Raw genomic sequence first — 19,998 nt, forward strand, 5'->3', positions numbered from 1 at the left:
ACCCAAAATAACTGTCAGTCTCCCTCGGTCTGGGGCTCCATGCAAGGTCTCCCCTCGTGGAATTTCAGTGAGGAATCGGCCCAGAAAAATCTTGTCAATGATCTCAAGACAGCGGGGACCATAGTCACCAAGAATACAATTGGTAACACACTACGCCGTGAGACTGAAATCCTGCAGCGCCCGCAATGTCCCCTGCTCAAGAAAGCACATGTACAGGCCCGTCTGAAGTTTGCTAATGAACATCTGAATGATTCAAAGGAGAACTGGGTAAAAGTGTTTTGGTCAGGTGAGACCAAAATCGAGCTCTTTGGCATCAACTCAACCCGCTGTGTTTGGAGGAGGAGGAATGCTGCCTATGACCCCAAGAATACCACCTCCACCATCAAACATGGGGGTGGAAACATTGGGGTTGATTTACTAAAGGAAAATCCACTTTGCACTACAAGTGCACTTGCATGTGCAGTCGCTTTAGATCTGAGGGAAGATCTGAAATGAGGGGAAGCTCTGCTGATTTTATCATGTACAAGCAAAAGTGCTGTTTTTTATTTTCCTTGCATGTCCCTCTCAGATCTACAGCGACTGCACTTCCAAGTAGTGCAAAGTGGATTTGCCTTTAGTAAATTAACCCCATTATGCTTTGTGGGTGTTTTTCTGCTAAGGGGACCAGACAGGACAACTTCACTGCATCAAACAGAAGATGGACAGGGCCATGTACCGTCAAATTTTGGGTGAGAACCTCCTTCCCTCAGCCAGGGCACTGAAAATGGGTAGTGGATGGGTATTCCAGCATGACAATGACCCAAAACACACGGCCAAGGCAACAAAAGAGGTGGCTCAAGAAGAACCACATTGAGGTCCTGGAGTGGCCTAGCCAATCTCCAGACCTAAATCCCATGGAAAATTATGTGGAGGGAGCTAAAGGTTTGAGTTGCCAAACGTCTCAAAACCTTAATGACTTGGAGAGGATCTGCAAAGAAGAGTGGGACAAAATCCCTCCTGAAATGTGAGCAAACCTGGTGGCCAACTGCAAGAAACGTCTGACCAAGTACTAAGTCATGTTTTGCAAAGGGGTCAAATACGTATTTCACTCATTAAATTGCAAATCAATTTATAACTTTTTTTTCTTGGCTTCTCACTGTTAAAATAAACCTATCATTAAAGTTATAGACTGATCATTTTTTTTGTCAGTGGGCAAATGTACAAAATCAGCAGGGGATCATATACTTTTTTTCCCCTCACTGTAATTATTTATTTATTTTAAAGCATAGGGATTTGAGCAACTTTGACAAGGGAAAACTTGTAATGGCTAGATGACTGGGTCAGAGCAAATCCAAAACTGCAGCTCTTGTAGGATGTTTCTGTTTTTCTGGTCTACAGTGGTTGGGACCTACCAAAAGTGATTTAAGAAAGGAAAACCAGCAATGGGGTCATTGGCTTATTGGTGCACATGAGGAAGGCTGGCCCATGTAGTTTGATCAAATAAAAAAGCTACTATGGCACAGATTGCTGCGAAAGTAAATGCTGGTTCCAATAGAAAGGTGTCCGAACACACAGCTCATCTCAGTTGTGTATGGGGCTGCGTAGCCACAGACTGGTCAGGGTGCCCATGCTGACCCGTGTCCACAGACAAAAAGTGCTTACAGTGGGCAATGGAAGAAGGTGGCCTGGCCTGAAGAGTCATGTTTTCTTTTACATTATGTGGTTGGCCTGGGTGCACATGCGTCGCTTACTTGTTGAAGAGATGGCACCAGGATGCACTATGGGAAGAAGGGAAGCTGGCAGAGGCAGTGTGATGCTTTGTCTAGTGGAGTCCATGCCTTGATGGGTCAGGGTGGTTCTGGTGACAAAAGGGGGAGTTACTCCACATTACACGGATGGTCATAATGTTATGACACATACACATACACACATAGGTACCCCTTTTGCTGCCAAAACAGCCCTGACATGTCGAAAAATGGACTCCACTAGACCTCTGAAGGTATGCTCAGGTATGAGAGGCAGTGACTGTATACCATTGGAATACCATGTTTACTCTCATGACTCCACATATAACTGTAGCATCAGTTTAAAAAAACTTCATCATGGCCTTTGTTTACATTGCTCCACATTTCATACATTTTCTGTCGGAGTGAGTGTTAATGCGTGTGTACGAAGCTGGCTGGTTGGAGTTCTTTATTGATTCTTTCTGTTTTATTTTCCATGAGAGCAGTACCACCCAGACAAGCAGCACAAGGAAGAGGACATTGAGCTGACTACAGAGGGATCACACAAGTTTATTGAAATCAGTCAAGCTTGGAAAATTCTGGGGAATGAAGAGACAAAGCGGGAGTACGACCTGCAACGCCGTGGTAGGTCTTCTCTGGCAAGCCTTGTGCCTACAGAACTGCCTTTGTTGTCCATAGCAACTAGTATGATGTACTATATGGGAAGGATAAATAAATAATAATGTAGATCTAGATGACATGTAGGGTGGGGATTTATGCCCCTTTCACACTTGTAAGTAGAGGTCGACTGATATGGGTTTTTCTCTGGCTGATGCCGATATTTAGAAATTGGGTCGGCCGATGGCCGATATATGATGCCCATTTTTGAGGCTGATATTTTAAGCCGATTTTTCTTTTTTTGTCAGGTGGCACTGGTTGCCACTGATTAGCACTGGCAGGTGGCACTGGCAGGGGCACTGCTTAAAACAGACAGATGAGGATATGTTTGCCACCCATACGGTGGATCAGATGACAATCGGATGGAAATGAATATCCCATCGGACTGCTCCATAGAGAACAGCAGGCTGTGTCTGTGTCCACTCTGCATAGTGGAGTGGACATGGACCTGTCATCCACCTGCACAGCGGGGATCAGCGAAGACATCCCCCACTGAGCAGGCTTGCCGGAGTCTGCCCTGTCTGAAAGGGGCCTTACAATGCCTCATGGGACTTGTAGTTGGCTGGATCCTGAAGGTTGCCTACCCCTGCATTGTAGTCCTTAAAAGGAATGATGAAAAGGTTAAATTTGTATGTTTTCTTGCAAATTCCCAGAGATATTCCATTGATATATGTAAATGCTTTAAAGATCTGTTTACCATTAAAAGGGAACTCTGCTAAGTGCTATTCTGGATCTAACACAGTGTAGCTTCATGAAGCCAATTTGTTTGCTTTGAAAAGCAAAAACCCTTTTATAGAGTTCCATGTCTTTAGTGGTCAAGCAGTTTAAGGGATTCAAAACCTTTGGGCTCTGCGTTGTCACTGCTCCTCCTTTTGTCTGGTGGGATGGGAAAGCAAAACTTGGCCTACAAATTAGGTTCATTCAGGTTGACAGGTGAGTAGTGTACTAGTGGTGCATTGAAATGAAAATTCCGGTGCTGAAACTAAAACCGAAAATTCAGCACTTGGCCGAAAACCAAAGACAATAAAAAAAAAAAAAAATGAATTAAATTAATGTGACTGATGCTTTTGCATTGAAGTTAATGGGACGTGATTTTGCATTGAAGTCACTAGGGGGCGTATTTGTATTGAAGTCAATGGGATGCAAATTTGCGTTGAAGGCCGCGTACACACGGGCGGACTGTCTGCCCAACTTAGTCCGCCGAAACACATTTCAGCGGACAGTCCGCTCGTGTGTGGGCTTCAGCGGACTTTTTCAGCGGACAGTCTGGCGGACTAAGTCTTTCGGAATGTTGGAAAGACTGTCCGTCGGACTCGCATTTCAGCGGACAGTCCGCCCGTGTGTGTGCCAGTCCGCCGTACTTTTGAAAGGAGCGGACTTTTCCCGCCCGGAGAAAAGTCCGCTCATTTCGAGCGGGTATCCAGGTAGGCGGGGCCCGCGACGGAGACGTCGCTGGCCCCGCCGCCTGGTATGGACTTAAAGGGGAACCCCAACGCCGAAAAAAATCGGCGTGGGGGTCCCCCCAAGTCCACAACAGACCCTTGTCCGAGCACGCTACCCGGCCGGCCAGGAAAGGGGGGCGAGCGAGCGCCCCCCCCTCCTGAGCCGTACCAGGCTGCGTGCCCTCAACATGGGAGGTGCCTTGGGGAAGGGGGGGCCGCGCGGCCCCCCCACCCCAAAGCACCTTGTCCCCATGTTGATGAGGACAAGGGCCTCTTCCCGACAACCCTGGCCGTTGGTTGTCGGGGTCTGCGGGCGGGGGGCTTATCGGAATCCGGGATACCGCCCCCCCACCCTATGTGAATGAGTATGGGGTACAATGTACCCCTACCCATTCACCTGTAAAATAAAAGTACCAAAAAAAAACACAACACACGAGATCTTCTTCTTCTTCTTCTTCTTCTTCTTCGTCTTCTTCGTCTTCTTCTTCGTCTTCTTCTTCGTCTTCTTCTTCGTCTTCTTCTTCTTCTTCGTCTTCTTCTTCTTCTTCGTCTTCTTCTTCTTCTTCTTCTTCTCCAGGAGATGTTGCCTCGACGATCTCTCCGGCCGGAATGCCAGAGCCGTGCTGCGCGGCCACTTATATAGTGACAATGGGGCAGTGTCACATGGCTTTATGTCACATGGGTTGGTGTCACATGGTGACCCCCGCCCCCTTACGATGTCATAGTCCCCATGTGACATCAACCCATGTGACGAGCCCATGTGACATATACCATGTGACACCGCCCCATTGTCACTATATAAGTGGCCGCGCAGCGCGGCTCTGGCATTCCGGCCGGAGAGATCGTCGAGGCAACATCTCCTGGAGAAGAAGAAGAAGAACGGAAGGCGACGGCGGTGGCAGAAGACCGGGCCACCGCCTGTAAAAGAGCTATAAGAAGGCGCGGTGGCCCGGCAGAAGAACCGAAGAGGGGGACAAGACCCCCGAAGTCGCGAGAAGAGGCCGGCGGCGAGGAAGAAAGCCGGACTCCTCCGCTAGCAAAAGAGCTACAAGAAGATAGCGGAGGAGTCCGGCGAGAAGACCCCCGAAGACGGAAGACCCCCGGAGCTGTGCAATAAAATATTTTATCTCGTGTGTTGTGTTTTTTTTTGGTAATTTTATTTTACAGGTGAATGGGTAGGGGTACATTGTACCCCATACTCATTCACATAGGGTGGGGGGGGCCGGTATCCGGGGGCCCCCTTATTAAAGGGGGCTACCGGATTCCGATAAGCCCCCGCCCGCAGACCCTGACAACCAACGGCCAGGGTTGTCGGGAAGAGGCCCTTGTCCTCATCAACATGGGGACAAGGTGCTTTGGGGTGGGGGGGCCGCGCGGCCCCCCCTTCCCCAAGGCACCCCCCATGTTGAGGGCACGCGGCCTGGTACAGCTCAGGAGGGGGGGGGGGGCGCTCGCTCGCCCCCCTTTCCTGGCCGGCCGGGTAGCGTGCTCAGACAAGGGTCTGTTGTGGACCCCCACGCCGATTTTTTTCGGCGTTGGATTCCCCTTTAAGTCCATTCCAGGCGGCGGGGTCAGCGACGTCTGCTTCGCGGGCCCCGCCTACCTGGAGACGCGCTCGAAATGAGCGTCCTTTCCTCCGCGTGTGTGGGCGAGTCCGTTCATTTCAAAAGTAGGGCGGATTGTATGGCGGACTTAGTCCGCCGTATTAGTCCGCTCAAAAAGTGCCGTGTGTGGGCAAGTCCGTTCATTCGAAAGTATGCCGGACTGTCTGTCGGATTGTCTGACGGACTTAGTTGGCCAGACAGTCCGCCACGTGTGTACGCGGCCGAAGTCGTGGGGATGTGATTTTGCATTGAAGTCAGTGGGACGCGATTTTAGCATTAAAGTCAATGGGACGCAGCATGCTATTATCAGAACCTCCCTTTTTTTTTTTTTTATATATATAGCAGCAAAATGTTAACCCTATTTTCGACCAATGTTTTTCAGCGGCCGGTATATCTGTGCTTCCATAGCAAGTACTAATCACAATTCTTTTCAGAAACTAGGACAAAATTGTTGATGGATGTTAGAGATTTAAATAGTACGAGGAACTATGGAAACATTTTGTGTTGACTAGAGTCCTTTCATAACATGCAATTTATATTTAGTGGCCTTTAAAGTATAGTTTTGCTTACCCCCCCCCGCCTCCTTCTTTTTCTCGCGTTTTACTTCTAGAGGATAAAAAAATAAAGCCATTTTAATATGACACATTTTAAACCACACATTATATATATATATATATATATATATATATATATATATATATATATATATATATACATGCGGGTGGGTTTTCTGGAGGTCTATGGGGAATAGAAATTGTTTGGCAAGTTAGTATTGAATGATTCATCTGTGCTAACTGCATCATTGCAACCTCTGCTGACGACTCTGGATCACAAGCTACGCCCCACAGCAGCACAGACCATGCAGTTTTAATGCTATGTTGCTATCTAAAGCTGAGCGTTTTGAATCAACAGAGAATTGCACAAAGAAATCTACCAGATAGAGAGATCATCTAATTATATGGTGGGGCTGCACGGATGTGCTCTGGGAAAGTATGGCTTTACATCAGTGGAACTTGTAGGCATAGCTGGAACCTAGGTTTGGAGAGGTGTCCTTGGAAATGTCATCATGGAACTGGCCATGACAAAATGTTGCAGTAACCTCTCCCTGACTGGGGGAGATTGTGTGTGTTTTTTTGAAAGCTAAATACCAGGCAAGTGGCTAGATATAATTTTAAAACTTGTGCTGCTGTTCTTGCAAATAATTTTGAATTCTGTTCAGACAGTAATGCAGCCTTTCTCAAACTTTCCAACATGGAGGAACACTTGAAATGCCTTTCTAGCCTAAGGGAACCCTTGTTAAAAGCTACTATATCTACAACTTATGATATATTAGTGCGATGGTTAGTGAAAAGAATGCTCCTTACACTTGTGGTCATTGGGAAAACGAATGTCAGGTCACCTAGAGCCCAGGTGACAGATGCACACCATAGGGCTTAGGAGTGCACCACAAGGTTGTGGACCCTACGGCTGACTGCTGCGGTCAGGGATCAAGGTGATAGGAAGGCAGGGCCGCCAGAACACCAAGATGGATCCCACCGGGGTTAGAGCGTAAAATTCCCTGGGGCGCGGAGTCTAAGAGCCAGCAGGTGTTCACCAGAGCCTCGAGTGGTGAGGATGGACTTGGCTGCAACTGGCTCCAGGTCGCGACCCCCAGGGTCCCCCAGCTCACACCCACAGTAGGCAACAGGAGGATAGGGATGGTGAGGGACAAAGCCAAGGTCGGGGCCACAAGCAGAGAAGAATAGTCGGAGACACGCCAAAAGGTCAGGATCATAGGCAAACTGGGATAGTCAGGACACACCAAAGTCGGTAACGGAAAACAGTAGAAAAGCACACGGCAGGTAACAGGAAGCTAACACACAAAGGTTGATCAGCAGGATTGGCTAGCAGTGCACAGGTTAATATAGAGTAGTCTGATAGGAGCTAGGGTGGAGCCATGCCAGAGGATGGATTATAAAAGCAGTCAGGTGAAGCTCGGCTGGTCTCTAGAAATGAACACATGGAGACAGGTGAGCAGATGAACTCTATTGCATAACCATGACAACGAACCTCCTTTACAGATAGAAAGATCAACAGTGTCAGTGGGCACTCATATGAGAGGCAGAAGATACTCGTCGTTCAAGAAATCCCAAGCAACCTCTGGAGGAACCCTGCAATAATGTGATGCAGAAAGCCCAGCCAGGTCTGTGACCTCATTGTAATTATCCAATACAGCTTGGTCAAGGACTCACCCCAGCCTGAGAATGGGCAGTAATTAAGCAGCGGCATATAGATGATTAAAAAAAAGACTGCGTACAAGTTCAAAGAAAGATGGGCTGCACATCAATGTCGTCTTCAAACTCTAGTTAGTTTTATCATGGATTCAGGAACAACATACAGCAGACCTCCCACCCTAGACCACAAAACTAACGTGATTCACCAATAACACGGCTTAATTGCAGAGACTCTAGAGGATCTCTGATTAAACCCTGTTATGGGTTTAACACGTGTGAAGGTGTGGCCTCAGGTGGGGGGGTCTGCTTTATGTGATAGATGTTTCTTTGAGCTCAGTAAAACTAAGTGGAGTTGGAAGACCCTTTCTTTGAACTTGTATGCAGTTTGGAGCAGGAGCAGGTTTCTGGGATTTTGCACCGACTTCAGAAATGAGGAGAACGGGGGAAGGGTCTTAGGGCAGGGAACATGCACCTATTGTCCTTTTCATGTAAGCATTTACATGGTTATATTCTAACTAGTCTAAGTGCGTCGCTTAAACCAGTGGTCTCCAAACTGTGGCATGGGGGCTAGATGTGGCCCTCTGCTTGCCTTATCTGACCCTTGGGACATTTGTCTTCCAACTGACACCAATGATGGGCACCATTCTTCCCCCTGACACCATCAATGGGGCATTATTCCTCCCATGCATACTAAGAATGAGGCACTATTCCTCTTACTAAAACCAATGATAGTGCATTGTTTAAGCCCACTGATGCTGGGGGAGATTCTCTTCTTTTACTGGCCCCCTAAAGGCTGAAGGACAGTAAACTGCCCCTTTGTTTAGAAAGTAAACAAATAAATGCTGCAGCTTGCTGTTACCCACATTCCTCCACTGCTTGATCTGCTACTATAGCCAACTGAAATTCCTTGCAGGTTTTCATTTTCTAAAAGTGAAAACCTGTACAGGGCCTATCATGCTTTTTCCTACCCCCATATAAGGACAGTGTGGTGGTTGGCTGCTTCTGTATGGAATGCATTGAATTGTGGGGGTGGGGAGGTGTTGCTTGTGTCCCACAATTTTGGCTGGCTGTTTTGGGGAAGGTGGGAGGGAAGAGAGTGCAGATATGGGTAGGAGAAAATAGCTTATGATTTGGCCTTCCAAGCTGAAGAATCTTTTGTTTTCACCAGTAGTGGGATGGAAAGTTAAAGTTGATATCCACCTTTAATGTCCCTTTAAATAGTTTGGGCCAAGCTGGCCCAGACGAACAATTTATTGCACTTGCTGGGCACGCTGTATAAACTGTATGTAGCCTGAGCTACATATACTGTAGTATATAGAGTTGTGTTCCAACAGTGGGGTGGGAACTTCCTTTTCCACTACTGGATCAAAATTGCATGTCCAGCAAGAAAATAGTTTGTCTGATGCAGCATGGCCCAAATGAACTAAATTAAAGCAGCCTTTCTCAACCTTTTCAACACCGAGGAACCCTTGAAATAGTTCTCTGGTCTCGGGGAACCCCTGCTAAAAATTAGAAATCTACAACTCATGATACATTAATGTGATGGTCAGTGGGAAGAATGGGCCTTACACTTGTGGTCATTGGGCAGAATGACCTCCTTACAGATAGGTAAAAAGATCAATGGTGTGAGTGGGAACTTATCTGAGAGGCAGAAATGGCCCAATGCTGAAGGAACCCCTAGCAACCTCCTGGAGGAACCCTAGGGTTCCACGGAACCCTGGTTGAGAATCACTGATTTAAAGGGACATTAAACGTGGAGATCAAATTTGAGGTGGCTATGAGACTTGTGAAGCTTTACATAAAGGGGTGGGCAATCTGAACCTTAACTGTAGTCCATTTAATTTGAATTTGTGTACCACCAAGACAGTCACTGTCAACTTCATGTTTAGCATGTCTGCAGTGAAGAACAGTTGCAGGTGTTTTTATAGCATGTTGGAAAACCTGTTCTACTAATCTTCTGCACTCAAGATCAGTTCTTCTGCAACGTATACGCTATACAACCGTTATCAGAGTTACGTAAAGCGGAGATATTGATTTTCGCAGGGGATTAGGATATCTGTAGGCAATTAGACATTTCCGGTTCATAGATCTTGGACAAAAGGGGGTGCTTGTTCTTGGCGTATGATTATGCATGTTTTGTGTGGCTTTCGGGCAGCTGACACACCATTATGTGTTCACTTAATTCCCTAACCTGCAGCTACCGTTTGATGTTTGGCCAGCTGTAAGATGATCATACACAGGATAGGATTGTATCATAATATGAGCAACTGTGGGAAAGTCTGTGTATAGTGAACAGTCGTATTGAGAGACCTGCCTCTGTGTCACAAAAATCTGGTGGGTTGGGAAATGTCCTGTTTTATTCATTCCGGAGATGATGAAGATAATGGCATTGTCTTATGTGCAATAACAGAGGGGTTGGCAGACATGGAAGGAATAGTGGATGAAGCAGATGAAGGATCATTTGAAACCTAATTTTTATTTTTCCCATTCTAAGTCAGATCCTGGCATGCATGGCCAGGTTTATAAAGTTCTTTAGGCATTGTGGCATTTCAAGCCCTGCTGATTTTGGTACTGGAAGAGTTAATTCAGGATCACATTTTTGTAAATCGGCATCTCTCGCCTGCAATTTTATTTTGCTGCGCTCCCAAGAAAATAGCTTCTTAAAACAGCACCAGGCTGTTGGGAGCAAGGAAGAGGGGAAAATATAGGTCAGCTCTGTCACACACAGGCTCCCGTTACATGATGTGATAGCCTGTCTTTCTGCATCGGCCTGGGGGTAGGAGTCCCTCAGTCTTCCATTAGAGCCTTCAATAAATGTATACCCATCCTCCTTGCTAATGGGAGGGGGACTCAATAATAGTGCATCGCCTATGGGGAAAACACTCAGTGGCACATTGCAGTAACACACTCTGGCTTATCTCTCATGCATAGCCACCATCGGCCTTCAGCCAGACTGATAAAAGAGAGCTGCCTCTGTAGATTGTTTACAAGATTCCATGCAATACTCAATCAAAACTACCTCCTGTTTCCTCTGCTTCAGCCCTCCTGCTGATGCCATTTATGGGGTAGCCGGCATTGTTATATCAGAGCTAGATTGACAGACCAGACAGCAAGACTACCATTGTACATACCTTGCCTAGAGCCTCTTACGCATGATCCTCCTATTGAAAGATACTTATTTCATCTATATGGACCACTTTTTACATAGCCTGATAGCTGCAAGCAATTGGGAAAATAAAATTCAATAATTGGGCATTTTTGGGGTTAATCATCATTTATAAATTATGTCTTTATGAGCAGTTGTAGAAGCTCTAAAGAGGTCTGGGAATTGTATTGTTCGTGAGAAATGTAAACATCTGTAGAAGACATTGATAATGGTCAAGGGCCCTCAACTAAGTTCAGCAATGGGCTTATTTGTGCCCTTACAAGATGGAATAATGGGATATAGGCCATTGGTATAAAGAATCACAGCTCAGAATAATATTCCCTAGAGGCTTAAAACTGACGGTTTTGGTGAATAAGGGATACTAGAAAAGGCAACTGAACATCTAGATAATCCCACACTACAGATCATGGACAGAGTTCTTTTAAGAAACTGTAATGATTTAGGATACATGTAAATTTTTTAAATGAGATTTTATACTAACACTGTATGTTCTTCTTCTTTTTTTTTTTTACTTATCTGAAATAGGCTTTACAAATATTTTATACATGATGTACCCATGCCACAACCTTATAGGTTTTATAAAAAGATTGCACAGAAGAAGCGGTTTACATTCCAGCTACCTTTCTCTGATAGAAACTATGAACAGCCCTATATTAATGTGATTGTAAACCCTCAGCTTGTAAACAAGGATATAAATATTAAAAATCATTATAAATACCCCCCACCCCCTTTTTTATTTTTTATAATCATATTCCCTCTGTTCTCAGTTGCATAAAGAGCTGGGCGAGGAGAAACAGCAGCACAATCGACTTCCCAGTGAAGGGCTGTACCAAGGGTGGGGGGTGTCAGGACAGGTCTGATCATTGGAGGAGAGCAGGCTGAGTTCCCAGCATAGCTAAAGAACTGACCACGCCAGGAAAGCAGAGGACTGACAGGAACACCAGGGATTTCACAGGAAGCAATACAAGTACAGTACATGGTACACCAGGCACATATCAGGAATATGAAATGTTGGGTTTACATACTCTTTAGCACACCAAGCAGTGGGGGGGGGGGCATAATTTTTTTTGACCCACTCAGGTTTATGGGCAAATTTCAGCTTGAGCTATGAAATCTGTGAACAGCCTTTTGTCAACAAAGCAGAAAAGGGTAGACAGCATTTCCCGGGATCAACTGTGGGTATAGACTAGTGTATATGGAGATTGTGTGTGTGTGTGTGTGTGTGTGTTTTCCTGTGTTGGTTGAACTGGATGGACTAGTGTCTTCGTTTTTTATTTTTTATTTTTATTTTTTTCAACCAGGTTACCTATGTAAAGTAAGAATGTAAAAAGGACCCAAAAACTCCAGTTACTGGTTGGAAAAAAAAAATATTTAATTAGATTAAGAGTTGGATATAAATTCAGAAATGTAGCACACATTATGTTTTGTGTCGTGTACTCAGAATAAGCCAAACTCTTCTTTGGTTGTATAGTTTGGGATTGAGTTTGAGTCCGCGGTGAGCTGTATACATTCAGCTCTCCTTCCAATGATACACCACCATATGGTTGACTGTTTATGAACTCAGCTGTGTTTGCATACAGTAGATCTGGACTTCATCCCTCGGTACAGTTGAACATATAGCGACATTTGCCAAGTACATAGCATGAGGCACTGTGTAAACAAGCTTGATTAAACCTGATAGATTTTAAAGGATAAGTTCACCTTTCATAACACGTTAAATGTTACACCCATATTCAGGGTATAACATGTTATGAATGTACTGGTCCCTGCATCTGTTGCCACAATTAAAAAAAGACTCTGCCCACCTGGCCGCGTCACTCATTCACAGTTCTCTGTGAATGGAAATCTACATGTTTCGGCAAACTCACATCACTGATAGTTCATTGAGTCTTCTTGTCACACTCTATTGGCTTCCCTATACGAGGTAAGAGCAAGCTGATACACCGACAAATCTGCAAGAGACCTGCATGGCTCCAGCAATCTACTGATCCTTGGTGCAATACTTTACAGACTCCTGCAACAAAAAATAATACATGCACATTTTTTTTTTTTACCTGCAAAAAAATGAAATTTTTTTTTTGTGAACTTATCCTTTAAAGAGACTTTTTGGGGGAAGGAGGGCATTCTGCTGCAGGTATGACAGGAGCCTTCCCATCATGCCTAAAACCCAGGCTGCCAGAAAGACAATGTTATGTTTTTCTGATTTAGATTGTAAGCTCTAACGAGCAGGGCCCTCTAATTCATCCTGTATTGAATTGTATTGTAATAGTTCTATCTGCCCTCATGTTGTAAAGCGCTGCACAAACTGTTGGCGCTATATAAATCATGTATAATAATCATGTCTGGATTGCATTTGAGCATGCTGCCAAGCCCCATGCCTACACATTCCTATTCCTACATCACTATGATGACAGGAAGCATACCTCCCAACGTTCTGAGATGGGAAAGAGGGACACCAAAAGTATGCAGACATAGGACACGCCCCCTTAAAAGAGAAATTTACAAAAAAATAAGATTGGTTAAACCCTTGCGTGTTTTTTTACCACTACTATTCCTTTTTTTTGGCTTTTGGAATCTACAAATGCAGCAATTTAGAAATCAAATATAGGGTTTAGCACTGGGAAACACTTTTTGATAGATAAAAAGTGCATTTTATATATTTCCATATAGATCAGACCAAAATGAGGGACATTGCTCCAAATCGGGGACAGTCCCTCGAAATCAGGGACAGTTGGGAGGTATTCAGGATTGGGCGGACAAACTTTATCCAGAAATACAAAGCTTTGCCCGTCAGGACAACCTGAGATTCAGCAGTGGCCACATGGGCTTGGGAACCAGCTGCTGGTATTTGTTGGCTCTAGGTTCCTGCACCGTATACCTGCTTCAATTGCCCCCTCCCTCTTTAAATTGGTTAGCTTAAAGTGGAACTAAACTGTATCTGAGCACCACAAACCGAAAATGCTATTGAATTTATTTTTAATATTTTAATCAAATTCCAGCCAAATTCCGTGTCTCCGTGCTTTATTTTGCTAAGAAACCACTTTGAAAAACACCTCTGCAATATTTCTAGCTATGGCCATCCTAAGTAAGGGCAGAAGATTTATGTAGCATTTACTTCCTGGAATCCATCTGCCATTAGTTCATGTTTGCAGGCAGAAGGGTGTGCTTAGCTGAGAAAACGCCTCCTCCAGTTGAAAGAAAACAAAAATCCCATGAAGACTCCTGGGATGTAGGACTTTATTTTGACCTAAGCCAGAAACCAGAAAGCAACTAAAGAAAAGTTAAAAAAAATAAAGAATAAAAAAAGTTTAAAACAAGTAAATATACTATACCTTCCAAACTATGAACTAATGCTAGCAGCATAAAGACCTAAGGCCTGATGGCAATAAGTCAGGCCATAAAAATAGGTTTCTGGATAAATTCATGTCTAGGTGCAGATGTACCCCTTGCACCAATGTAAGACACGGTTCACAGATTATCCGTGTGACTGTTTATTCCCAGACCCCAATCTCCGATTGTATGACTAGCTTCATGTTGGCAGCTAAAGATCTTCTGCTTCTTGTAACATTGACGAGCATGGAAATAAAACGGAAGCACATTTCCCTGGAATTACCATGCCTAAAATGTTAACTTAAATGCATTTTTCTTTCGCATTTTCAAAAATTATACAGCTAAAAATATTTTGCAACCAGTCAATAGAGATCATGGCTGCAGACAGTAGACAAGAGTATCCAAAAAAACCTAACTGTCGTCCCAAGTTGCCTCAAGTCGCGCAACATGATAAAATCAATGTACGTGAATGAGAGCCGTCTTAATGTACACTACTGTAGTCGCTCGGACTTCAGAAAAGGTTCCTGTACTACTTCAATCCGACTTCTAGGCAACTTGTGCCCATTGATTTCAATGGACGTTGCCTCCAAGTCAGATCCCCCGTCTTAACTGAAGCAACTTTCCAGGATGTAAATAGTTTTCTAGGCAAACCCCTCCCTCCCACAGAGCTGATTATTATGCGATTGGCCACTGGCAAAGTCCCCTGTCCTGGAGGCAACTTCAAGTTGCCTTATAAGTTGCCTCAAGTCACGCTGTAATTCACACTCAAGTTGTGTCCAAGGTGCCTCCCAAAGTCTCGCTGGAAGTCGTATTTCCCCTGTGTGAATGGACTCTAACTCTGGGCAATCTATCACCTGTCAAAGTTACAAAGATCATTTTCAGAACAAAAAAGGAAACCTATTGGCTGAGAAATGTATGGAATCTATTCAAAAAAAGGATAATTTTTTTTACTTCTAATCTGGCATTTAATAAAAAATATTTCTTAAATAAAAAATAGTATCTGTAGTGTTTTTGCGCTCCCCGTACCATATCTCCTGCTGCTGAAACAGCAATTGCAAAGAAAAAGTACATAAAACAGTCACTGTAGCTAGAAGTGGCCATATACTGGCTGTTCCATGAGGCTTTCAGATCTTCTCACTGGGCTGTTTGAGTCTGATACATGGTCAGAGACATTTTTCTGCGGTGCTTTTTCTTTAGAAAAAAAATTCCAGGTTTTCTGGGGAAAAAAAGGCACTCTAAAATATTGAAGTGTTTGCAAACACAAAAATCAAATTGAATTAAATCTATCCTTTTATGTATTTCATATATGCTTTATATATAAAGATGTTGTGTGTTACTGTTATGCCTTTGTTTTACCTGGTTGATCTGCCAGTTCCCCAATGCATGGTTGAAAACTGACCACAATAAGCATCTGTGTTAGTTTGGTCAGTTCTTATGCCCCATACACACGATCAGAAATTCCGTCAAAAAACTTGGATAGTTTTTCCGACGGAATTTTGCTCAAGCTTGGCTTGCATACACACGATCACACAAAAGTTCTCAGAACTTTTGACCGTCAAGAACGCGGTGATGTACAACACTACGACGAGCCGAGAAAATGAAGTTCAATGCTTCCGAGCATGCATCGAATTGTTTCAGAGCATGCGTGATTTTTTGCGCGTACGAATTGCATACAGGCGAACGCATTTTCGGATAGGAACTTTTTCTGACCGAAAAATAGAGAACCTACTCTCAATCTTTTGTCGGCTGGAATTCTGCCAGCAAAAGTCTGATGGCGCATACACACGGTTGTCATTTCTGACCAAAAGCTCACATCCGACTTTTGCTGGTAGAATTTCTGATCGTGTGTATGGGGCATTAGATATGCACAGCTTGCCTGTATCTTCTAAGGGCAGTGTAGCCACACACCCCTGCCTCGCTGTCAACCTGCAGAGTCTCCAGTCATGTAATCCGAAGTGGACATGCCCACCTGCTGGTCCGTAATGTGTTCAGCAAGGAGAGTGATATGCACATTACAGCAGCTCAAAAAGTATATTCACTTTTTTTTTTTTTGTATGTATTGTACATATTTAACTATTTAAATATGAATATAGACTTAACTTGCATTCACAACTACTTGTAGTACTTAACTTCACTAAATAATTTTCATTTTAGGGGCCCCTAGGTGGGTTATGCCATATAGTGTACATTATGGCGGACCTACCTGTCAAGCGTGGGATCATTCTGGAAGGCCCCCGGTGCTTCCATCTTCGCCTGGTCTTCCTTCCAGGTTCCATGCCTTCTGCCATTTGATAGACCGGGCCGCGATGAGGTCACTCCCGCGCATGTGCACAGGAGTCACATCGCAACGGCACAGATCGGGCCATAAATGTTTGCTGAGCTGGACATGCACACCTCAGTGTACATGATGAATAACAGGCAGGAAGATGCATTTATGGCAAACTTGAAAAAAGTTTACTGAAAAAGTCTATTCCCCCCCCCCCCCCAGAAAAAAAATAAAAAAAAAACCTTGCTGCTCGTGTCATATGGATTGGATGAACATCGTCCCGGGGGCATGTTATCACAGGACAATGGACTCGCTGCATAATTCTGCAGATCATAGAACAGCCCCTTTCAACCAGGGTGACTTCAGGTTTTTACAGGGGTGCCTTGGCAAAATATCAAGAAATTGGCCAAAAATTGTATACAAGCAAAATATTGGAAGAAATATTGAAATACTAGTCAGAACCAGTGTACAAAGGAGCATTTCCTTTGGAAGAATTAATGACCTCTAACGTTGGGTGGATGTGGCTGCGTTGTGTAAAACTATTAGTTTAGACTTTTACATTTTAGAATGGGGTGCCTCGGATGTCTAGGATTTTAAAGGGTGCCTTGACTAAAAAAAAAATCTTGAGAAACCGTGGTATAGACCAATGTCCCGTACACACTATCAGAAAACCGTACACAAAAAAATAACGCTTTTAAAATAACCGTACAATAATCTGATCATTAATACTCAGCTTTCGAGAGCTGATCACATCAATTTACCCGATGGGACAAGCACCAGATCGTACGATTTTAACCACTTCAGCCCCGGAGGATTTGGCTGGCCAGAGCACTTTTTGCGATTTGGCACTGCGTCGCTTTAACTGACAATTACGTGGTCGTGTGACGTGGCTCCCAAACAAAATTGACGTCCTTTTTCCCCCACAGATAGAGCTTTCTTTTGGTGGTATTTGATAACCTCTGCGGTTTTTATTTTTTGCGCTATAAACAAAAAAAGTGCGACACTTTTGAAAATAGAAAGCAATATTTTTCACTTTTTGCTATAATAAATATCCCCCCAAAAATATATATAAAATTTTTTTTTTCCTCAGCTTAGGCCGATATGTATTCTTCTACATATTTTTGGTATAAAAGATCGCAATAAGCGCTTATTGATTGGTTTGCACAAAAGTTATAGCGTCTACAAAATAGGGGGTAGTTTTATGGCATTTTTATAATTTTTTTTTTTTTTTTTACTAGTAATGGCGGTGATCAGCAATTTTTATCATGACTGTGATATTATGGCGGACACATCGGACAATTTTGACAAATTTTTGGGATCATTGGCATTAATACAGCGATCAATGCTATAAAATTGCATTGATTACTGTAAGAATGTCACTGGCAGTGAAAGGGTTAACCAGGAGGGGGTGCTGCAGGGGTTAAGTGTATCCTAGGGAGTGATTCTAACTGTAGGGGGATGGGCTAGCTGTGACACAACACTGATCACCGCCCCCGATTACAGGGAGCGCTGATCAGTGACAGTGTCACTAGGCAGAACGTGGGAAATGCTTGTTTACATAAGCATTTCCCCATTCTTCCTCTTCGTGAGATGATCGCGGGTATCCCCACGGACATTGAGTCTGCAGGACACGCAGTTGAACTCACGGAGCTCGTGGCAGGCACGCCACAGTAAAACTGCGGCGACTGGTCCACAAGAGGTTAATTTAATCAGTACAGTTGTCGTTCAAAAAAAATACAATTATAATACAACACATGACATCACTTCCAATTTTTTTAATATGTCGTATAACAATTTTCGCCACTTTAGTAAAGGAAAATTTTTGATCTGGGACCAGCATGCACAAAAAAATTTGCCTGACAATCTTTGTGTGTACCAGGCATTACATAAATTTAGTGATGATTACATCATTCAGGGATACTTGGCTGTGGAGAACACAAAATGGGGGGGGGGGGGGGGATTTTTCCTAGGAGGGGCAACTTGGGGGGAGGCGTGGGTTTGGGGGGGGGCACATGATTTATACTAGAAAGGTGGATTTGGGAGGGGATATGATTAGTGCTGGGGGCGGGGGGGTTTGGGAACATAGGATTTATACTGAGAAGGAGGGTTTGGGGGAGGATTTGAGCTGGGGAGGGGGAATTTGGAAGACGGGAGAGGATTTGTGCGGGGCAGTGGGATATGGGGGTGGGGGGGATTAGTGCTGGGGGAGTATGTGACCAGCCAGAAGATATCCTAGATTGTATGTGCACAAAACAATTCTAAAAAAATATGAGGGGTGGGGGAAGGACTGAGAAGCAGGGTTGGAGGTGGACTTCATAAATATAGCGTAAAATAAACTTTATTCCAAACCATTCATTTTCCTGTAAAAGAATGCTGTATTTTTCCTAAACATTACTCATCCAGAAAACATCTCCACACATTTGGATCCCCTTTATCACAGGCTTTGTGGACCACCCTAGTATACTGTTCCTGTTTTTATTAGATGTACATTTCAGACAGTAAAGTCACACAAATGCTTCCCTAATACCTTCTAAACCCAACATACGTGCTAGACTTTGTGGTTTCTACTTCCGAATTTCAGTGAGTATTATAAACCTCAGCTAATGAGGTTCCCACAACTCATGTTTGATAGGACAATGACAAGGCGTTGTGTCTTGGTGTGACTCAGGATGGGACACACTGTAAATTATTCGATTTTCAGGTTTATACGTTATTTATTTAATAAAGGAAATAAGTTGGATACTAAGTGCAGAGCATTTCTAACATCTAACTAAATACAATCTTTAAAGTGATTGTAAATTTTCGTTGTTTGTTATTTTTATAGGGAAAAAAAAAAAACATGTTGTTATACTTACCTGCTCTGTTGCAATGGATTTGCACAGAGCAGCCCAGATCCTCCTCTTCTTGGGTCCCTCTTCGGTGCACCTCACCCCTCCCTCCTGTTGAATGCCCCCATAGCAAGCTGAGTCACAGCTCTCTGTGTCCATCTAGACATGGAGATGTGGCCTGGCCCCGCCCCCTCTCTCTCTCTTTCCATATTGGCTAACTGACTTTGACAGCAGCGGGAGCCAATGGCACCACTGCTGTGTCTCAGCCAATCAGGAGGGAGACTCTCGGACAGCCGAGACACGCGTGGACAGAGATGGGGTGGAGGTAAGTATTAGGGGGGGCCGAGGGGGCCTGCTGCTCACAGAAGGCTTTTTTTCTTAATGCATTAAGATAAAAAACCTTCTGACTTTACAACCCCTCTAAGGCTGAACATTGGGCAAACCACTATATACACAGTTGACCCATGTGAACTTTGTGTCAAAGAATTTATAATTCCGTCCAGTTTCTTGGATAATGTATACAACTCTGTCAGGCAGCAAAGCCAGAAGGGTGACGCCACTTTCCCCATTAGAGAAAAGAAATACAGCAGTGTCACCCTCTGGCCCACAGCCTACTAATTGGAAAATTAACCACATTGCAATAAATGCCGACGTGAGCGCCCACACAGGATCCTATACCCAAAGCAATTCCCTATGGCATCGGAGTATGGTTTATAAGGGTTTTTCTGAGGTTGCACCAATCTGGTTACACTGCTTCTATTGTATTAG

General features: G+C 44.1%; 1 protein-coding gene across 4 annotated transcripts in view; it reads left to right on the top strand.

The window, feature by feature from the left end:
• The window catches only part of DNAJC24 (DnaJ heat shock protein family (Hsp40) member C24), an 85,491-nt gene that overhangs the window by 44,578 nt on the left and 20,915 nt on the right, over positions 1 to 19,998 (top strand). For 3 of the 4 annotated variants that reach the window (XM_077460867.1, XM_077460870.1, XM_077460869.1), the window contains exon 3: positions 2,207 to 2,348. In XM_077460867.1, the coding sequence (XP_077316993.1) occupies positions 2,207 to 2,348 (142 nt within the window). The remainder of the gene's footprint in view (positions 1 to 2,206; positions 2,349 to 19,998) is intronic. The other variant, XM_077460871.1, reaches the window with a different exon arrangement.

The sequence above is a fragment of the Lithobates pipiens genome, unplaced genomic scaffold (assembly GCF_037356315.1).
Source record: "Lithobates pipiens isolate NorthernLeopardFrog02 unplaced genomic scaffold, aLitPip1_a1.2 Scaffold_10, whole genome shotgun sequence".
NCBI lineage: Eukaryota > Metazoa > Chordata > Amphibia > Anura > Ranidae > Lithobates > Lithobates pipiens.